This window comes from Microcaecilia unicolor, chromosome 10, assembly GCF_901765095.1.
Source record: "Microcaecilia unicolor chromosome 10, aMicUni1.1, whole genome shotgun sequence".
NCBI lineage: Eukaryota > Metazoa > Chordata > Amphibia > Gymnophiona > Siphonopidae > Microcaecilia > Microcaecilia unicolor.
The window spans coordinates 129332590-129350173 of NC_044040.1; the positions used below are offsets into that span (position 1 = coordinate 129332590).

Sequence of the window (17584 nt, forward strand, 5' to 3'; positions counted from 1 at the left end):
CTAATTTCACTTAAATTTCTCAGTGATCATGAGCTGCCCTCTGAACGGCAGCTTACACCTTTCAAGCATAGTAACATAGTAGATGACGGCAGAAAAAGACCTGCACGGTCCATCCAGTCTGCCCAACAAGACAACTCATGTGTGCTACTTTTTGTGTATACCCTACTTTGATTTGTACCTATGCTCTTCAGGGCACAGACCGTATAAGTCTGCCCAGCACTATCCCCGCCTCCAAACCACCAGCCCCGCCTCCCAACCACCGGCTCTGGCACAGACCGTATAAGTCTGCCCAGCACTATCCCCGCCTCCCACCACCGGCTCTGGCACAGACCGTATAAGTCTGCCCAGCACTATCCCTGCCTCCCAACCTCCAGTCCCGCCTCCCACCACTGGCTGTGGCACAGACCGTATAAGTCTGCCTCGCACTATCCCCGCCTCCAGCCCCGCCTCCCACTACCAGCTCTGCTATCCAATCTCGGTTAAGCTCCTGAGGATCCATTCCTTCTGAACAGGATTCCTTTATGTTTATCCAACGCATGTTTGAATTCCGTTACCGTTTTCATAGGGGCGAGACCTAGGTGGGCCGAGAGGGGGCGGAGACCAGTGTGGCCGGGAGGGGGGGCAAAGATTGTTGTGGCTAGGAGGGGGGTGCTGTGAAAATTTGCTCGGATACGAAGGGTGCTGTGAACCAAATAAGTTTGGGAACCACTGTACTAGACTGTAGTGACATATCTGAGTGCAAGGAGTGCAAGAATAATCCTTTTATAAAACTAACAGCTCATGAAATTAACAATGGACACAGAGGGCAAATGGTTATGCTTATTTTCTTTTCCTAGGATGCCCTGTAAGCCAATATACAATACTTACCCTGACCAAGCATATTTTGCAAGTCCAACCCATGGAGAATCTGAGGAAGCTGATGTTTTGGGCACCACATTTACTTCTTTTCCACTTTCATAACAAGCCTTGCACGCCCTCTTTTTTTTTGGGGGGGGGGGGGGGCTTTAAAGAACAGAAAACGGCTTAGTTCAGTTTAAATGTTTGGGATATCCTATATAATAATTCTCACCTCCAACATTCTGAGGCTGCCTGGGACTGTGGATTCCGCCGGAGGTGGTATGCTTCATGGAGTAGATCAAACTGACGTCAGCAGCAAACAGCAACCCAGGCAGGGGGAGGAGTAGCAGCCAGGGAAATTGGCTCCAGTAGGGAAACTACTCCTCCTCCAGTAGTAGCAGTAGGGAAACTACTCCCCCTGCCTAGGAATCGCTCCAGACTGGCTGCCAACCTCCCGAACCACCCGCGCACACTAACCGCCCTTGTAAAACCGCCGCCGCCCTCCCTGTCCTCTCCAAGTCCGGATCCGGACTGTCGGAGAGGACGAAGAGGGAGGGCGGCGAGACGGCAAACGACCGGCTGTGGCGACTGTCCAATGTGTAGGAGGCGGGTGAGGGCTCAGGGCGGGGGTCGGCATCCACTGGCAACTCAGAAGAGGGGGGAGGGAAAGACCAGCGGGTCCAACTCCAGCGCATCTGTCATCCCCGTTCACTCACAACAAAGCAAGCAAACCTATGAGATGCTGCAGGACGTTTAATAGACAGGAGTGGAAGAGAGCAAAGCAAGTCTACGGTAAGCAAGGAAGCTCATTGGTTAATCTCTATTTCCACTTCCCTACGCAGCCATCATTGGTATACACTCAAAAACAAGCAAACCTAGGAGCTCCTGCTGCACATTGTCATTTTTACATTGTTGATAGTGCCTTAAAACGTCAAGGGCAAAAGGAGGGGGGAGACAGACAGACCCTGCAACTGGGAGGGGGGGGAGGGAGGGGGGAAGGAGGGAGGACCCTGCAACTGGGAAAAAGGGAGGGAAGGACGGAGGGGGACCCTGCAACTGGGAAAACGGGAGGGAGGGGCCCCCCCCCCAGCAACTGGGAGGCGGGGGGGGGGGGGACTCTGCAACTGGGAGACAGACCGAGGGGGGGGGGGATGGTGACCCTGGCACATACTCATTCTTACACACACACTCACACCCAGTCTCACTCTCTCTGTCACACACACACTCGCACATTCACTCTCTCACACAGTCACTCACTCAAACATACACACTCCGAGGAAAACCTTGCTAGCGCCCGTTTCCTTTAAAACAGAAACGGGCCTTTTTTACTAGTAAAGGATATTGTGATGCTGCTAAACATCAATTCTGTCATTGTTAGGTGGTCATAGTCAAATCATCAACAAACGTTCATATACTGAGTTGTTCAAGACGTTTGAGAATATTGTTTATGTTTGTACCAGTGGTTACTGGTTTCACAAGTCTAGGCCTATATTATCTGTCAAAAGTATACCAAGATCTTTCTTCTATGGATCACACCTGGTCGTCTGAGAAAATCCAGAGTTTGCCACATGTTCTTTTTAGCATTTCTGAAGGGGGGGGGGGGGTTGTTACTTAATTATGCTATAATCTGGGCTTTTTACTTTAAGTTCTGCCCGAGTGTTATTCAAAAACCCCTTACAGCTACTGACGCTAAAGAAGTAATTACTATTTACATACAAAAAAGGGTCTCTCAAACACTTCATGATAGGTGCTCAAACTAAGTATCGTTCATCACGAACTCAGATAAAAATCATTAAAATTAAATATCTCCCGGATAATCGTTCATTTGATTAATTCTGACATCTTCGGCTCTCAAGTTGTGCATGTCTCTCGCACCTCCCTATCAAGAGCCCACTGACTTTCCTTATCGCTACTAAAGTAGAGAGGTGTGGTAGCCGTGTTAGTCCACTCTTAAAGGTTATCATCTTATTTTCTTTTCCATGTTTTATTTTGTTTGATTTTTATTAATAACCTTATCGCTACTAGAACAGCCCAAAGAGAATTCACAGATCGCTGTTGTTTGCCCACGAGGGCGGCCCTCAAGTTACGAACTAAGCTAAGCACCAGGAGCTCACTTTTCGCCCTCCATTAGCTATAATTCTATTAAGCTCATCACTAATGAAGCAGGCTACTACTATGCCTTCAGTGGCTCAGGGACGGGTCCCGCGCTCTTACCCGTGATGGCGGTGAACTGCTGGATTAACCCCTTCAGTGCTGAGGAAGCAACTGGACCGCCGCGGGTCGCCATCTTACCGCCACAGAAAAACAACAACCTTTGCCGTCAGACGTCAGCTCGTAGTAGCCCCAGCTTTACGCAGGCGCGTTCTCAGCCGCTCTGCACTTAGAACCGGGTCGATCACCGTTCGGCGCACGCGCTATGCAGAATGTAGGTCTGTGGATGAGTGGTAGTAGGCTCCCCAATTAGGATCTTCGGCCATCTTTGATTGGGGCGGCAATGTTATGAAGGAGTAAATGCACATATTGCCCCTCCATCGGATAACCTGCGCCTCAGCGCCTGGTACGTGGGCAAGCGTTAAACCTACTGATTCAGTAGTGAGGGCCATTGTGATATATCAGGGAGAGAGGGGGGAGATAGAGAGAGAAAATTACATACAATACTTTTTTTTTTAATTTGTGTGTATCTCTCTAATTTCCTGAAGGCTTTTCTCTTATCTGTGTATATTGTTTCTACACCAGAAGAAGAAATCTTAAATCGGAAAGCTAGTCATAGATAATAGTTCAGTAAAAAGGAAACACTTTAAACTTGTTTATTGACCCTTCTTTCTATTGTCTACTATATTGTAAATTCAACAACATCGAGACTAGCATGCTTCTCTCCCATACAACACGAGTTGCCAAGTTACCCAATTCCAAGAGGGAGATTTTAGGCCATTTTTGCCAGATGCAGGCATCCCTATCCTGTTGCATTATGGGAGCTGTAGCACTGATTTGATTGGGTAACCAAGGCCTCCAAATAGCACACTACACCAAAAAGTCTCCCTCTTGGAACTACTACTACTTAGCATTTCTAAAGCGCTGCAAGGGTTACGCAGCGCTGTACAAGTTTAAACAAGGGGAAGGACAGTCCCTGCTCAGGAGAGCTTACAATCTAAAGGTGAATAACTTGGCAGCTTTGATTCCACTCATCCAATTATTGTAGGGGACTTCAATATGTTTAGAAACACAAGGGCAAAAGGTAAAAAAAACGGCTACAGCGAGATCCTTCCGGATTCGATTTAAAAACTTTTAAAAGTTAATTTTTTTTCTTTGCCCAGTCGTTTACATGTGGACATTTTAAAAATAGCCTTCAAAATAAATGTTTTTAGTGAACAGCACTGCGTACGTCTAGTAGCGCTATAGAAATGACAAGTAGTAGTAAAAGAAAACCGCTGATGTAGTTAACGCTGTTTCTCCAAAGACAAGCAGGCTGATATTCTCACAAGTGGGTGACGCCACGACGGCCCCGGAGGATTTTAAAGCAAAATCTAAAAATCTCTTCCATATCATCAAGCTGATCAATCCATAGACTGGTGGGTTGTGTCCATCTACCAGCAGGTGGAGATAGAGAGCAAACTTTGCCTCCCTATATGTGGTCATGTGCTGCCGGAAACTCCTCAGTATGTTCTCTATCTCAGCAGGTGGTGGTCACACACAGCAGCAGCTCTGGCTAGGCCTCCAAGCCTAATCCTTAGGTTTTGTTGAGGCCTGGGGTTGAGGGCTCTTTTGAGCAAGTGCAAACCTGGTGGTGCCAGGTCCCTCCTTTTCTCCCCCCTCCCGCTGGCTCCGTTTAAAAAAAAAAAAAAAATTTTAAACGTCCTTAAAGGCGTTTATTTCGACGTTTATTTAAACGTTCATTGCAGCTACTCACTGGGACACCAGTTCGTTACAGCTCGGAGCGGCAAGCAGGTAATTTTACCTTTTTATAGCGGGCAGGGGGTTCCCCGATTCTTCTCCTCGTGGCATATGGCGTTGGAGGGCGAGGGCGCAAAGGGTCGCTCCCCGGATCGCTTGAGCGCTTCTAGAGGGGATGCGGGGGTCTTACAGCCTGATTCGCCCTTGTTGGGTGACAGTTTCGTGACCGATGAATGTCCCGGTCCTTCCTCCGGCGTGGCGGTTTTTCCCGCCATAAACGCCCATCCCCCGCTCCTCGCCTCCGCCATCTTGGCCGGCCACGCGGCTCGGACGGCTTCTTCGTGGGCCGCCCTTGAGGTTGGAGACATTAATGCCATGAACGCTCTTAATTTGGGCAACGGCACAAAAGCGGCTACAGTTAAGTGCCGTTCTTCCCGCGCGGCTCCTTCGCGGAGTGTCGCGCCGGACGCCATTTTGGATGTGCAGCATGTCTCTCCCCCGCTCTTGCGAGCGCCGGTTGAGGGTGCGTCTAGGGCGGTTGCCCAGGCTGCGGAAGTGCACAGTCTGGGGGGTTTCTCCCCCGAGTTTGTTTTGCTGCTGCATCAGGCTTTCCTCATGCCAAACGCTGCCCCTGCTCCCTCTTCTGATAAAGAGGTTGAGGTTCCCAGAGGTAAACGCCCTCGGGTTGATTTCCAGGCCTTGGAGGACTTTGTCTCCTCCGATGTAGATGAGGGCAGCGTGTCTGAGGTCTCCCAACGGTCCTTTGCGGATTCCTTGGAGGAGACGGATCCCCGCTCGGATGGAGCGGATGACCCCTCTGCAGCGCGGCTTTTTAGCCCAGAGGATTTGCCCAACCTGTTAGTGCAGGCCATGGGCATTTTGATGATTTCCTCTCCGGAGGACGTCTCTCCTTCAGCCCCTGTTGGCTCTGCCATTATGCTGGGGACGAAGCGCCCGCCTAGAACCTTCCACGTGCATGAGCCATGCACCCCTTAATTTCGGCTCAATGGGATGTCCCGGAAGCGAGCCTTAAAGTGGCTAGGGCTATGTCCCGCCTCTATCCTTTACCTGAAAGTGTACGTGAGGCCTATCTGTGGCCTACTGTGGATTCTTTAATCACTGCGGTGACTAAGAAAACGGCTTTGCCGGTGGAAGGTGGCACGGCCCTAATGGACGCCCAAGACAGAAGATGGGAGGCGGCCTTAAGGTCGTCCTTTGAGGCAACTGCTTTAAGTTTGCAGGCCTCGGTTTGCGGTTCCTATGTGGCCAGGGCGTGCCTGACTATGGTGCAGCTGGCTTCCCCCTCGGATCATTCCTTGAGGGTTGATTGGCCGGCCCTGGGATCGGGCCTAGCCTATTGGCAGTCTTGCTGTATGATGTCTTGAGGGCCTCAGCTAAAGGCATGGCTCAGACAGTCTCTGCGCGGCGGTGGTCTGGCTAGATTGCCTTTTAAAGGCAAGCTGCTCGTTGGGGTCGAGCTGGACAAAATCGTGACCGATCTCGGCACGTCTAAGGGCAAGAAGTTACCAGAGGTCAGGGCTCGGGCTAGTACCCGTCCCGGTCCCTCCAGAGGACGGTTGCAGGAAGCCCGTCGGTACCGCCCGGCCAGGCCGGGCTCCTCTGCCCCCTCTTCCTTCAAGAGGAATTTCTCCCCCATGCAGCATTCCTTTCGCAGAGACCGCCGTCCCAGAGGTGCTCCCTCCGGTCCTCCCCCAGGGTCTCGTACCCAGTGACGGGGCTTTGGTCCACGCCCCAGTGCAGATTGAAGGACGGCTGTCCTCGTTTCTGGGTGAGCGGACCACAGTAACTTCACACGCTTGGGTGCTGGAAGTCATCAGAGACGGCTACAAGCTAGAGTTCTGCCGACCCTTAAGAGACGGGTTTGTACTCTCTCCCTGCAAGTCTCTGGTCGAAGCTGTGGCAGTGCAGCAGACCTTGGACAACCTGATCCGCCTGGCTGCGGTCGTTCCGGTGCCAAAAAATCAGATTGGCAAGGGACGTTACTCCATTTACTTTGTGGTACCAAAGAAAGGAGGTTCTGTCCGGCCTATCCTCGACCTCAAAGGGGTCAATCGGGCCTTGAAAGTGCGGCACTTTCGCATGGAGACTCTCCGCTCTGTTATAGCGGCAGTGAAGGCAGGAGAGTTCTTGGCTTCCTTGGACTTCAAGGAAGCGTACCTGCATATTCCCATCTGGCCTCCTCTCCAACGCTTTCTGCGTTTTACAGTCCTGAGACGACACTTCCAGTTCAGAGCCCTCCCTTTCGGGTTGGCTACTGCTCCGCGGACCTTTTCCAAAGTAATGGGGGTCATAGCGGCCTTCCTGCTAAAGGAAGGAGTGCAAGTACATCCTTATCTGGACGACTGGTTGATCCGAGCCCCCTCTTATGCAGAGTGCGGCAAAGCTATGGACCGGGTAGTTGCTCTTTTGAGCTCCCTGGGATGGATCATCAACTGGAAGAAGAGCCAGCTGCGCCCGACTCAGTCCCTGGAGTATCTGGGAGTTCGATTCGACACCCAAGTGGGCAGAGTGTTCCTGCCAGACAATCAGTTTGTCAAGCTTCAGGCTCAGGTGGACTAGTTCCTAGTAGCCTCTCCTATTCGGGCTTGGGACTACGTGCAGCTGTTGGGCTCTATGACGGCCACGATGGAAGTAGTGCCCTGGGCCAGGGCTCATATGAGACCACTACAGCTATCTCTGCTGCTGCGCTGGACTCCGATGTCGGAGGATTATGCTGTGCGCCTTCCCTTGGACCCAGCAGTGCGCAAGGCGCTGAGCTGGTGGACACAGACAGACAAGTTGTCTGCAGGAATGCCTCTGGTGACCCCGGAGTGGATTGTCGTCACGACAAACGCCTCTTTGATGGGCTGGGGAGCCCACTGCTTGGGAAGGACAGCGCAGGGGCTCTGGTCTCCTGCAGAGGCAAGTGGTCTATCAACCTCCTGGAACTCAGAGCCATTCGGTTGGTGTTATTGGAGTTCATCCCGGTACTGGTGTTGAAGCCTGTACGGATCCTGTCGGACAATGCCACGGCTGTGGCCTATATCAACCGCCAGGGAGGTACCAAGAGCACCCCTCTAGCCAAGGAGGCTATGAGTCTTTGCCAGTGGGCGAAAGCGAACCTGGAGCAGCTTTCAGCGGCCCACATTGCCGGAGTCATGAATGTCAAGGCGGACTTTCTCAGTCGCCATACCTTGGAGCCCGGAGAGTGGCAACTATCTGCTCAGGCGTTCTTGGACATCACGAGGCGCTGGGGCCAGCCGAGCCTAGATCTGATGGCGTCATCGGCCAATTGCCAAGTGCCGCGCTTTTTCAGCAGAGGACGGGACCCTCGATCCCTGGGAGTAGATGCTCTTCTCCAACGGTGGCCGACACAAGAGCTCCTCTATGTGTTCCCGCCCTGGCCCATGTTGGGCAGGGTGCTAGACCGGGTGGCAAAGCATCCCGGCAGGGTAATCCTGGTGGGTCCGGATTGGCCCAGACGTCCCTGGTATGCGGACTTGATCAGGCTCTCAGTCGACGATCCTCTGCGGCTGTCAGTGGAGCAGGGCCTGTTTCATCAGGGTCCCGTGGTGATGGAGGATCCCTCTCCCTTTGGTCTTACGGCCTGGCTATTGAGCGGCAGCGTCTGAGGAAGAAGGGCTTCTCAGACAAGGTTATCGCCACTATGTTGAGAGCGAGGAAGCGCTCTACTTCTACGGCTCGCTTTCTCCCTTCACTGCTCCAATTCTTCAGTGTTGGCGTTCCTGCAAGAAGGTCTGGAGAAAGGCCTGTCGCTCAGTTCCCTTTAAGTCCAGATAGCGGCTCTGGCTTGCTTCAGGGGCCGCCTGAAGGGTGCTTCCCTGGCTTCGCAGCCAGATGTGGTGCGCTTTCTCAAGGGAGTTAATCACCTGCGCCCTCCTCTGCACTCAGTGGTGCCTGCGTGGATTCTCAACCTGGTGCTAAGAGCATTGCAGAAGCCGCCTTTTGAACCCTTGGCAAGGGCATCTCTGAAAGACCTGACGTTGAAAGCAGTCTTTTTGGTGGCTATCACTTCAGCCAGAAGAGTTTCCGAGCTCCAGGCGCTCTCTTGTCGAGAGCCTTTTCTGCAGTTCACTGAGGCAGGAGTGACTATTCGCACAGTACCTTCCTTCCTGCCCAAGATTGTTCTCGCTTCCATGTGAATCAGCAGCTCTGTCTCCCTTCCTTTCGTAGGGAGGACTACCCAGAGGAGTACTCTGCTCTTAAATATCTGGATGTGAGACGAGTCATCATCAGATACTTGGAAGTGACCAATGATTTCCGGAAATCGGATCATCTGTTTGCCCTGTTTGCAGGTCCTCGTAAGGGTCTGCAGGCTGCTAAGCCTACAGTGGCAAGATGGGTCAAGGACGCCATGGCAGCGGCTTATGTAGCCGTGGGGAAGGTGCCGCCTATCCAACTGAAGGCTCACTCCACAAGAGCTCAGGCGGCCTCGATGGCAGAGGCCGGATCCGTCTCCTTGGAAGAGATATGCAAGGCGGCAACTTGGGCTTCGGCTCATACATTCTCCAAGCATTACCGTTTGACGGTGGCTGCACGGGCGGAGGCCCGGTTTGGAGCTTCAGTGTTGAGGTCAGGGATTTCAATGTCCCGCCCTGGGTGAGTACTGCTTCGGTACATCCCACCAGTCTATGGATTGATCAGCTTGATGATATGGAAGGTAAAATTATGTATAATCATACCTGATAATTTTCTTTCCATTAATCATAGCTGATCAATCCATAGCCCCTCCCAGATATCTATACTGTTTTTTTTCTGGTTGCATTTCAGGTTCAAGTTTAGTCTTCAGTTACTTCAGAAAGACTTCGTGTTCAAGTTTTTTCACTTGGATTCTTCAAGAGTTGAGACGAGTTTGTGTTACAGTGAGCTGCTGCATTCCTCTCCCCCCCGTTTTACGGGGCTGGATTGAGACATAAATTCTGCCGGCACTCCCTCCCGCTTCGTGCGGCTGTAGGGCAGCTTTGTACCCCTCCCGCTTCGGCGGTGTTAGGGTCAGTCAGCTCCTCCCGCGGTTGCGGTTGCAGGATAAGCCAGATCCCCCCGCATCGGCGGGTGTGGTGGCCCTCCCCCGCTCCGCGGGGATGAGCTGGACGGATTCCCCTCCCCCACTTGTGTGGGGATGAGCTGGGTTAATTCCCCTCCCCCGTTTCGGCGGTGGTGAGCTGGGCAGAGTGTCCCTTCGTGGGTGTAATTCTCTTATGTGCTGAGTCCTGCGGATGGTGCTTTGATATCGACATACTGAGGAGTTTCCGGCAGCACATGACCACATATAGGGAGGCAAAGTTTGCTCTCTATCTCCACCTGCTGGTAGATGGACACAACCCACCAGTCTATGGATTGATCAGCTATGATTAATGGAAAGAAAATTATCAGGTATGATTATACATAATTTTACCTTTTACGGTGTTCTGTCGCGTGAGCGATCGCACTGCGCATGTGCGCACACCTCTTCCCGCTCGCTGTGCGGACACGCCCCTCAGTTTTTCTTTTTCCGCGTCTGAGGAGACACGGAGTTCGTTAGTGCTTCGTGTTTTCTTCAGGTCCTCGGAGTAAAATCTTTTTTTTATTTTACCCTTTTGGGTGTTCTTTATTTTTTTTTCATTTGTACTTTTTCATGGCAGGCTCATTGTGGCTTATATATACAGGTACTTTTTGTACCTGGGGCAAGGAAAAGTTAAGTAATTGCCAGAGTCACAAGGGGCTGTGCCTGAAGTGAAAATCAAAGCATATAAGCTTCTTTTTTTCTTTTTTCTTATTAAAAGTGCTGGTAAATTGTTATCTGTGAGCTCTCTCTCGCCAGCAAAGTAAAACAAGCCCACATTTTTAGGATCCATTTGTTAAAGTCACAAAATTCTTTAAAACTTAACAAATGGCTCTCGAGAGCTCTGATAGCCTGCTCCAGCACACCACTGTCTTTAAGCCTCACAAGTGGTGAAGGTGTATGTCACAGGAGAAAAGCAGGAACCTAAGCAGGTGCAACCCTGGTCAGCCACTGAATGGGCAACCTGGTGACACAAAATCAGTGGTGTAACCTTTGAAGTGAGTCTCCACCCGCCTCGGCGCCTCCTGCTCTGCAGGTCATTCGGGCGCATCGGCGGATGTGTCTTGGGCCGGATCATCTCCCTGAGAAGTGCAAGTAGTGTCTCAAAGACGAGACGTATGCTACTTGCCAGGGATGCCCAAAGGAGATCAAATTTGGAGTCCGACAGAGACCGATGCACGCTGGGTACAGTTATGCATCGAGTGGGTCTCCACCTGCCTCGGCGCCTCCTGCTTGGCAGGTCATTCGGGCGCATCAGCGGGTGTCGGTACCATCGGTGCCCAGAGCTTTGCTCCCTCTGTTATGGAGGTATCCGGGCATCAGACATCAGTCGGTGCCGAGAGCGTTGCTCCCTCTGTTATGGAGGTATCCTGGCATCGGACGTCGATACCATCGGTACATCGGTACCAGATGTCATGGTTACCATCGGTACCAGGTATCATCGGTACCAGGTGTCATCGGTGCCATGGGTACCATCGGTACCAGGTATCATGGGCACCATCGGTGCCGGGTATCATGGGTACCATGCATACCATCGGTACCGTAGGTCCCATCGGTGCCAGGTATCATGGGCACCATCGGTACCAGGTATCATGGGCACCATCGGTACCGGGTATCATGGGTACCATCGGTGCCATGGGTACCATCGGTACCATGGCGGTACCGGGTATCATGGGTACCATCGGTACCATGTGTACCATCGGTACCGGGTATCATGGGTACCATCGGTACCAGTTATCATCGGTACCATGGGTACCATCAGTACCATGGCGGTACCGGGTATCATGGCTACCGTCGGTGCCATCGGTACCGAGTATCAAACATCGGTACCAGGTATCGGTACCAGGTATCATGGGTACCATCGGTACCAGGTATCATCGGTACCATGGGTACCATTGGTACCAGGTATCATGGGCGCCATCGGTACCAGGTATCATGGGCACCATCGGTACCGGGTATCATGGGTACCATCGGTACCATGCATACCATCGGTACCGGGTATCATCGGTACCATAGGTCCCATCGGTACCAGGTATGGGTATGGATGCCATGGGTACCGTTGGTGCCAGGACCATGTGTACCATGGGTATTATCGGTACCATCGGTCCTCTCTTTCTATGGACACGCAAGTCATCTGGCAGCATTTCCAGCTTCTGCCCTCGGTTTTGGTACCATGGGTACCTTCGGATGCCATTGGTGCTAGCGCCTCCTGCGGCATCTAGCTTTTCACCTGGCATTAGATCTCTTTCACCGATGCTGCCTCCGGTATTGGTGTTAGCAGCCTACTGGGTCGATCCTCCTTCACTGGAGTCGTCTGGAGAGTCAATTTCTCGACCCCGTCGTAGAGGTAACCGCGCCTCCATGTCGGACGGGTTTGAATCTGAGCTGCTCTGTTTGAGTAGTTAGCTCAATTCAATGATGGCTCATCTGATGAACATGAAAGTCATGGGGTTTTCTCTGCTGAGAATTCTCTAGATCTTCTATCTGTCTCGACACATTACAGTGGAGATTGTGAATCAGCCCAAGGCCCCAGATGCTCGAGGTCCTGGACTATCCATCTTCACCTGAGTCTTCTGCAGTGGATTCTGCTCTCAGAACAGATAGGAGTTCTAAGAACTTGCTTCGGCGCCCCCAGGGCCAGAGCATACATCCTTAGCCTAAAATCAAGTCCTTCCAGATCTTTACGAGCATTCCCACCGGAGTAGGCTAAACCTTTCACCAGGTGGTCAGGTAGCACACGGTGTGTCGCAGGTTCCTGTCCAAGGGCATTTTCGACACTTGTAACGTAACATCTAGATTTCTGCTCTAGGTACAGTGATGCGCAGACTCTCATGACTGTGTGCCTCTCACCTGGAGGAGGAGACTCAGCAGAAAATTGTAGATATTCTGTGCATACACTTCCTCATCTCGGAAGTTCTTTAAAGAGAAGAGTAGTTTTCCTTGTGCCTTAAGGGGTCATACGTATACTCCTACTTCTCGACAGCCGGTTCAGGTTATGCCTCAGCACGCTCGTTCTAGTCAGCGGCGTGCACCTAATCAGGCCCCTGCAGCTATTCCGCAGAAACCAGGGAGGGGTTTTTGATTGGCTCCAATTCAGCATAGCCACCATTAAAAAAAAAAAAAAAAAAATGTCCGTACCGGCCAATCTGCCTGTCGGGAGGGTAGTTTAAATTTTCTCCACCAAAGGTGATTTCTTTTATCCTCCAACCGGTGGGTTTTTCAAATAGTCCGGTTAGGATACATTCTTATCTGGAATCAAACCTTCCACATTGTTCATTGGGAGCTTAATCCTTTAGCTTCCATCACAAGTGGGTACTTGCAGAGGAAATCTCTGCCTTTCTCAGCGCCAATGCAGTCGAGCCCGTTCCACCAGGGCAAGAAGGGTTGAGATTCTATTCCAGGTCCTTCCTTGTGGGTTGCGTCCCATCATAGACATAAGGGGCCTAAATAGTTTTTGGTTCAGGATGCTTTCCCTGGGCATCCTTCTTTCCATACTTCAGGAAAACGATTGGTTATGCTCTCTGGACTTACACACTTCGCGTCCAGAGTATGTTTTTCCTAGTGCCTGGCTGTTGTTCATGGACTGGGAGTGCATGTGTTCCCTTAACACGATGATTACCCATCTCAACAGATTACAGCACAGTAAATATTGAGACTTCTAGGCACATGGCTTCTACAGTTCACGTAACTCCCATGGCACTTTTACACATGACATCCGCTCAGTGCATCCTAGCTTCCCAGTGGTATCAAGTTCAGGGTATCTAGAGGATGTGACCCAACTGTTCACCAGTTTTCGGAATTCCCTTCAGAGGTGGTTATTTCTCTCCATTTTGATTCTGAGGTGTCCCGTCCAACTTACTCAGTCAAAAGCTGACGAAGGTTGTATCCCTCCTGGCTATCCAACCAAAATTTTTTAATTCAACCAAACAATCGGGTTGTGATGTACTCGATAACAAAGGAGTACTGGATCTTGCCCTCTGAGTCAGGATACCATGCAGATGTAGCGGTGGGCCCGCCAACGCAGCATGTTTTCTCCAAGCCACTTATCTAATTGGCGAAAACAGCGGTCTGGCCGACAGGCTGAGCAGGATAATGCTACAGTCATGGTTGTTGAGCATGCCTGTAGTTCGAAAGATCTTCCGGAAGTGAGTTACCCCCTCAGTGGATCTTTTTGCTACTTAGTCCAATCACAAAGTCCCTCAGTTCTGTTCCAGGCTGCAGGTTCACGGCAGGCTTCCATCGGATGCCTTTCTCCTTCTTTGGGGGACAGGTTTTCTGTATGCGTATCCTCCCATACATCTGGTGGAAAAGACTTTGCTGATTCTCAAGCAAGATTGTGGAGCCATAATTTTGATTGCTCCTTTCTAGTTGCGTCAGATAGGATTCCCTCTTCTTCTGGAGTTGGAATGTTTTCCAGCTCTCATTACGCAGAACTTCTGCATCCCAGCCTCCAATCTCTGGCTCACACGGTCTGGATGTTGAGAGTGTGGATTTCATTGAGTCTTCCAGAGAGTGTCTCCCGACTCTTGCTTGCTTCCAGAAAAGATTTCACAAAGAGGTGTTATTCTTTTTCATGGAAGAGGTTTCCCGTCTGGTGTGACAGCAAGGCCCTAGATCCTGCCTCTTGTCTTATACAGACCTTGCTTGAGTTCTTTCTACACTTGTCTGAGTCTGTCAGTATTCATCTTCGTGCAATAAGAGCTTATCATCAACGTGTAGAAGGTTGGCCTTTAGCTGTCCACTTCATGAGAGGTTTACTTCTCCCCCAATATTGAGAGAATTCCTTGTATGTGTCTAGGGGGGATTATTTCTGTTGGGCTTAGCACCCCCAATAATTTTGACAGTTGGCTCTTATGCTTCGGTCAAAGCCCCTATCTCTCCTTATCCAGTATCTTGGGGTCTCAATGTCGTTTTCATCCAGCTGCTGCAAGCTCAATTCGGGCCACTGGATTCCTGCCATCTGAAGTATTGGACCTGGAAGGTCGTTTTCCTTGGTGGCTGTTCCTTCAACTCATAAGGTCGGTGAGCTTCAGACTCTAGTAGCTCAAGCGCCTTACCTTACTTCTCATCTTAACAGAGTAGTTCTCCGCATGCAGACAAAGTTCTTACTGGCGCTGGTATCAGAGTACCAGCTGGTCCAGTCAATTGTCTTGCCAACATTCTTTCTCCCTCATCTTACAAGCCCTGGCGAAAGCAAGCTGCGCCCAGTTGTTTATTTCTTTTAATGCCAGTTGCTGTCGGAAACCGCACCATTTCTTCTTGGCTAGCAGATTGCATCTCCTTCATTTTTGTCCAAGCTGGACTGACTCTAGAGGGCCATGTCACAGCTCACAAAATTAGAGCCATGGCTGAGTCGGTGGCTCATCTAAGGCTGCGGTGTGGTCATCAGTCCACACATTCACATTTCACTACTGCCTTCAGCAGGATAGCCGACGCGACAGTCGGTTTGGGCAGTCGGGGCTGCAGAACTTATTTGGGGTTTAGAATCCAACTCCAACGCTCCTAGGCCCATTTTTGTTCTGTTCCAGGCTACTCATTTAGATGTTTCTTCTTTTCAGGTCAATTTTTATTCTGGCCTCGCCGTTGCGAGACTCAATTGACCACTGTTTGTTGTGTTGTGTAAGCCTGGAAGCTAGGGATACCCCACTTGTGAGAATATCAGCCTGCTTGTCTTTGGAGAAAGAGTAGTTACTTACCTGTAACAGGTGTTCTCCGAAGACAGCAGGCTGCATATTCTCACAAACCCTCCCAACTCCCCTTTTGGAGTTGTCTCCTCCATCTTTTGGATTTAACTGAGGGGCGTGTCCGCACAGCGAGCGGGAAGAGGTGTGCGCACATGCGCAGTGCGATCGCTCGCGCGACGGAACGCCGTAAAAGAGATTTTTAGATTTTGCTTTAAAATCCTCCGGGGCCGACGTGGCGTCACCCACTTGTGAGAATATGCAGCCTGCTGTCTTCGGAGAACACCTGTTACAGGTAAGTAACTACTCTTTACTCTCCCAGGATCCTCCTATTTCCTTACCAATCTTGTCCTCCTTAAAAGTTGCGATCCTCCATACGACAGTAACATTACGTCACAGGGGGGCGTAACTTAGCGGATCGGGTCACGGCTCACGGCTCACATGGGTGTTCTCATCAAGCATAAAATAAGGTTTAATGACAAGGAGTGCTTCTTTGTTTTCACGGCCGCTACTGCTTACAATATGCAGCGATCACCAGCCATAACCCAGCGCTGCACGAATCTTTTAGAAAGTTAAAGAGGTGCAATAGACTGGAGTGGAAGTGAGCCTATCTAGTCCACTGTAAGCAGTGGTGTGCTGTTAAATGTTTAACGGTCCCCCTCTGCGCCCCCCCCTCCCCCCCCAGAATTGCAGAGCTGGCTATAGTTGGGGAGAGAGGGGGTGGCAATGCATTACTCCTGGAAAAAAAAATTAATGATCTCAGGTTCCAATCTAAGTCATGTTTAATATGCGATAAAATGCCGTAAATAAATATAAACTTTTAATGTTTATTTTATTGCATTTGTATCACACATTATCCCACCTATTTGCAGGCTCAATGTGGCTTACATAGTTTTGTTAACATTGTCATTGCAATGTTGAGCACCTGATTCTCAAAGTGAACATATTCCAAACAGTATAATGAACATAAAATGATTTTTTTCTACCTTTGTTGTCTGGTGACTGTTTTTCTGATCATGCTGGCCCAGTATCCAATTCTGCTGCTATCTGTCCTCTTAACTTTGTTTCCAGGGCTTCCTTTCCATTTATTTATTTCCTTTCCTCCTTTCTTCTTCATTTCTGGTCCTCAGCTTCTGCCTATTTTCTTCATCCATGTGCAGTTTTTCTCCTCTCTTCCTTTTCCCTCGTTTCATCTCCTTCCTCACTCTTTCCTCCCCTCCATCCATGTCCAGCATTTCTTCTCTCTCCCCTCCTCTCCCCTGCCCTCCATCCACCCATGTCCAGTGACCCTTCTCTCCCCCTGCCCTCCATCCACCCATGTCCAGCGACCCTTCTTTCCCCCTGCCCTGCATGCACCCATACCCAGTGACCCTCCTCTCTCCTGCCCTCCATCCACCCATGTCCACCAGTGACCCTCCTCTGCCCTGCATGCACCCATACCCAGCGACCCTCCTCTCCCCTGCCCTGCATGCACCCATACCCAGTGACCCTCCTTTCCCCTACCCTCCATCCACCCATGTCCACCAGTGACCCTCCTCTCCCCTGCCCTGCATGCACCCATATCCAGCGACCCTTCTCTCCCCTCCATCCACCCATGCCCAGCGACTCCCTTCCCCTGCCACCCCTCCCGAGTTCAGCAGCGACTTCTCCCTCCCTCCGGATCCGTCCCTCACCGACCTGTCCTTCTAAATCTTTGGGGCAGGCAGTCTTGCCTGCCCGCTGCCAGCGCTGACTCTCCCCTGCCGGTTCGCGCACCAGCAGCGGGGGAGAGTTAGCGCTGGCAGCGAGCAGGCAAGACTGCCTGCCCCGAAGAATTCAAAGGACAGGTCGGTGAGGGAGGAAAGCCGGCTCACGGGTTTTAACAACTGGCTCGCAAGAGCCAACTTTGTTAACTTTTCTTCCGACTTGCGAGCCAGTGCAAGCCGGCTCCAGCACACCACTGACTGTAAGCAAGGAAGCCAGCAGTTTCAAAAAAAAAAAAAGTTCCCTTGTACCTGTGGCCAGTGCTATGGTTTGTTCAGTGTTGTAGCATTATCCTACCTGTTGTGTCAGGAGGACCCAGTAGAGCAGGTTTTACACCGCTTCCTAAAAGATTAATTTAGCAGGTATCTGA

General features: G+C 51.0%; 1 protein-coding gene across 3 annotated transcripts in view; it reads right to left on the reverse strand.

The window, feature by feature from the left end:
• UBXN7 (UBX domain protein 7) overlaps nucleotides 1-3155 on the reverse strand; it is a 588902-nt gene extending 585747 nt beyond the window's left edge. For all 3 annotated transcript variants that reach the window (XR_003943538.1, XM_030215927.1, XM_030215926.1), the window contains exon 1: nucleotides 3052-3155. Coding sequence is in view for 2 of the 3 variants with exons in the window: in XM_030215927.1 (XP_030071787.1) it covers nucleotides 3052-3124 (73 nt within the window). In the remaining variant the exon portion in view is untranslated. The remainder of the gene's footprint in view (nucleotides 1-3051) is intronic.
• Between the last annotated feature and the right edge of the window lie 14429 nt (nucleotides 3156-17584).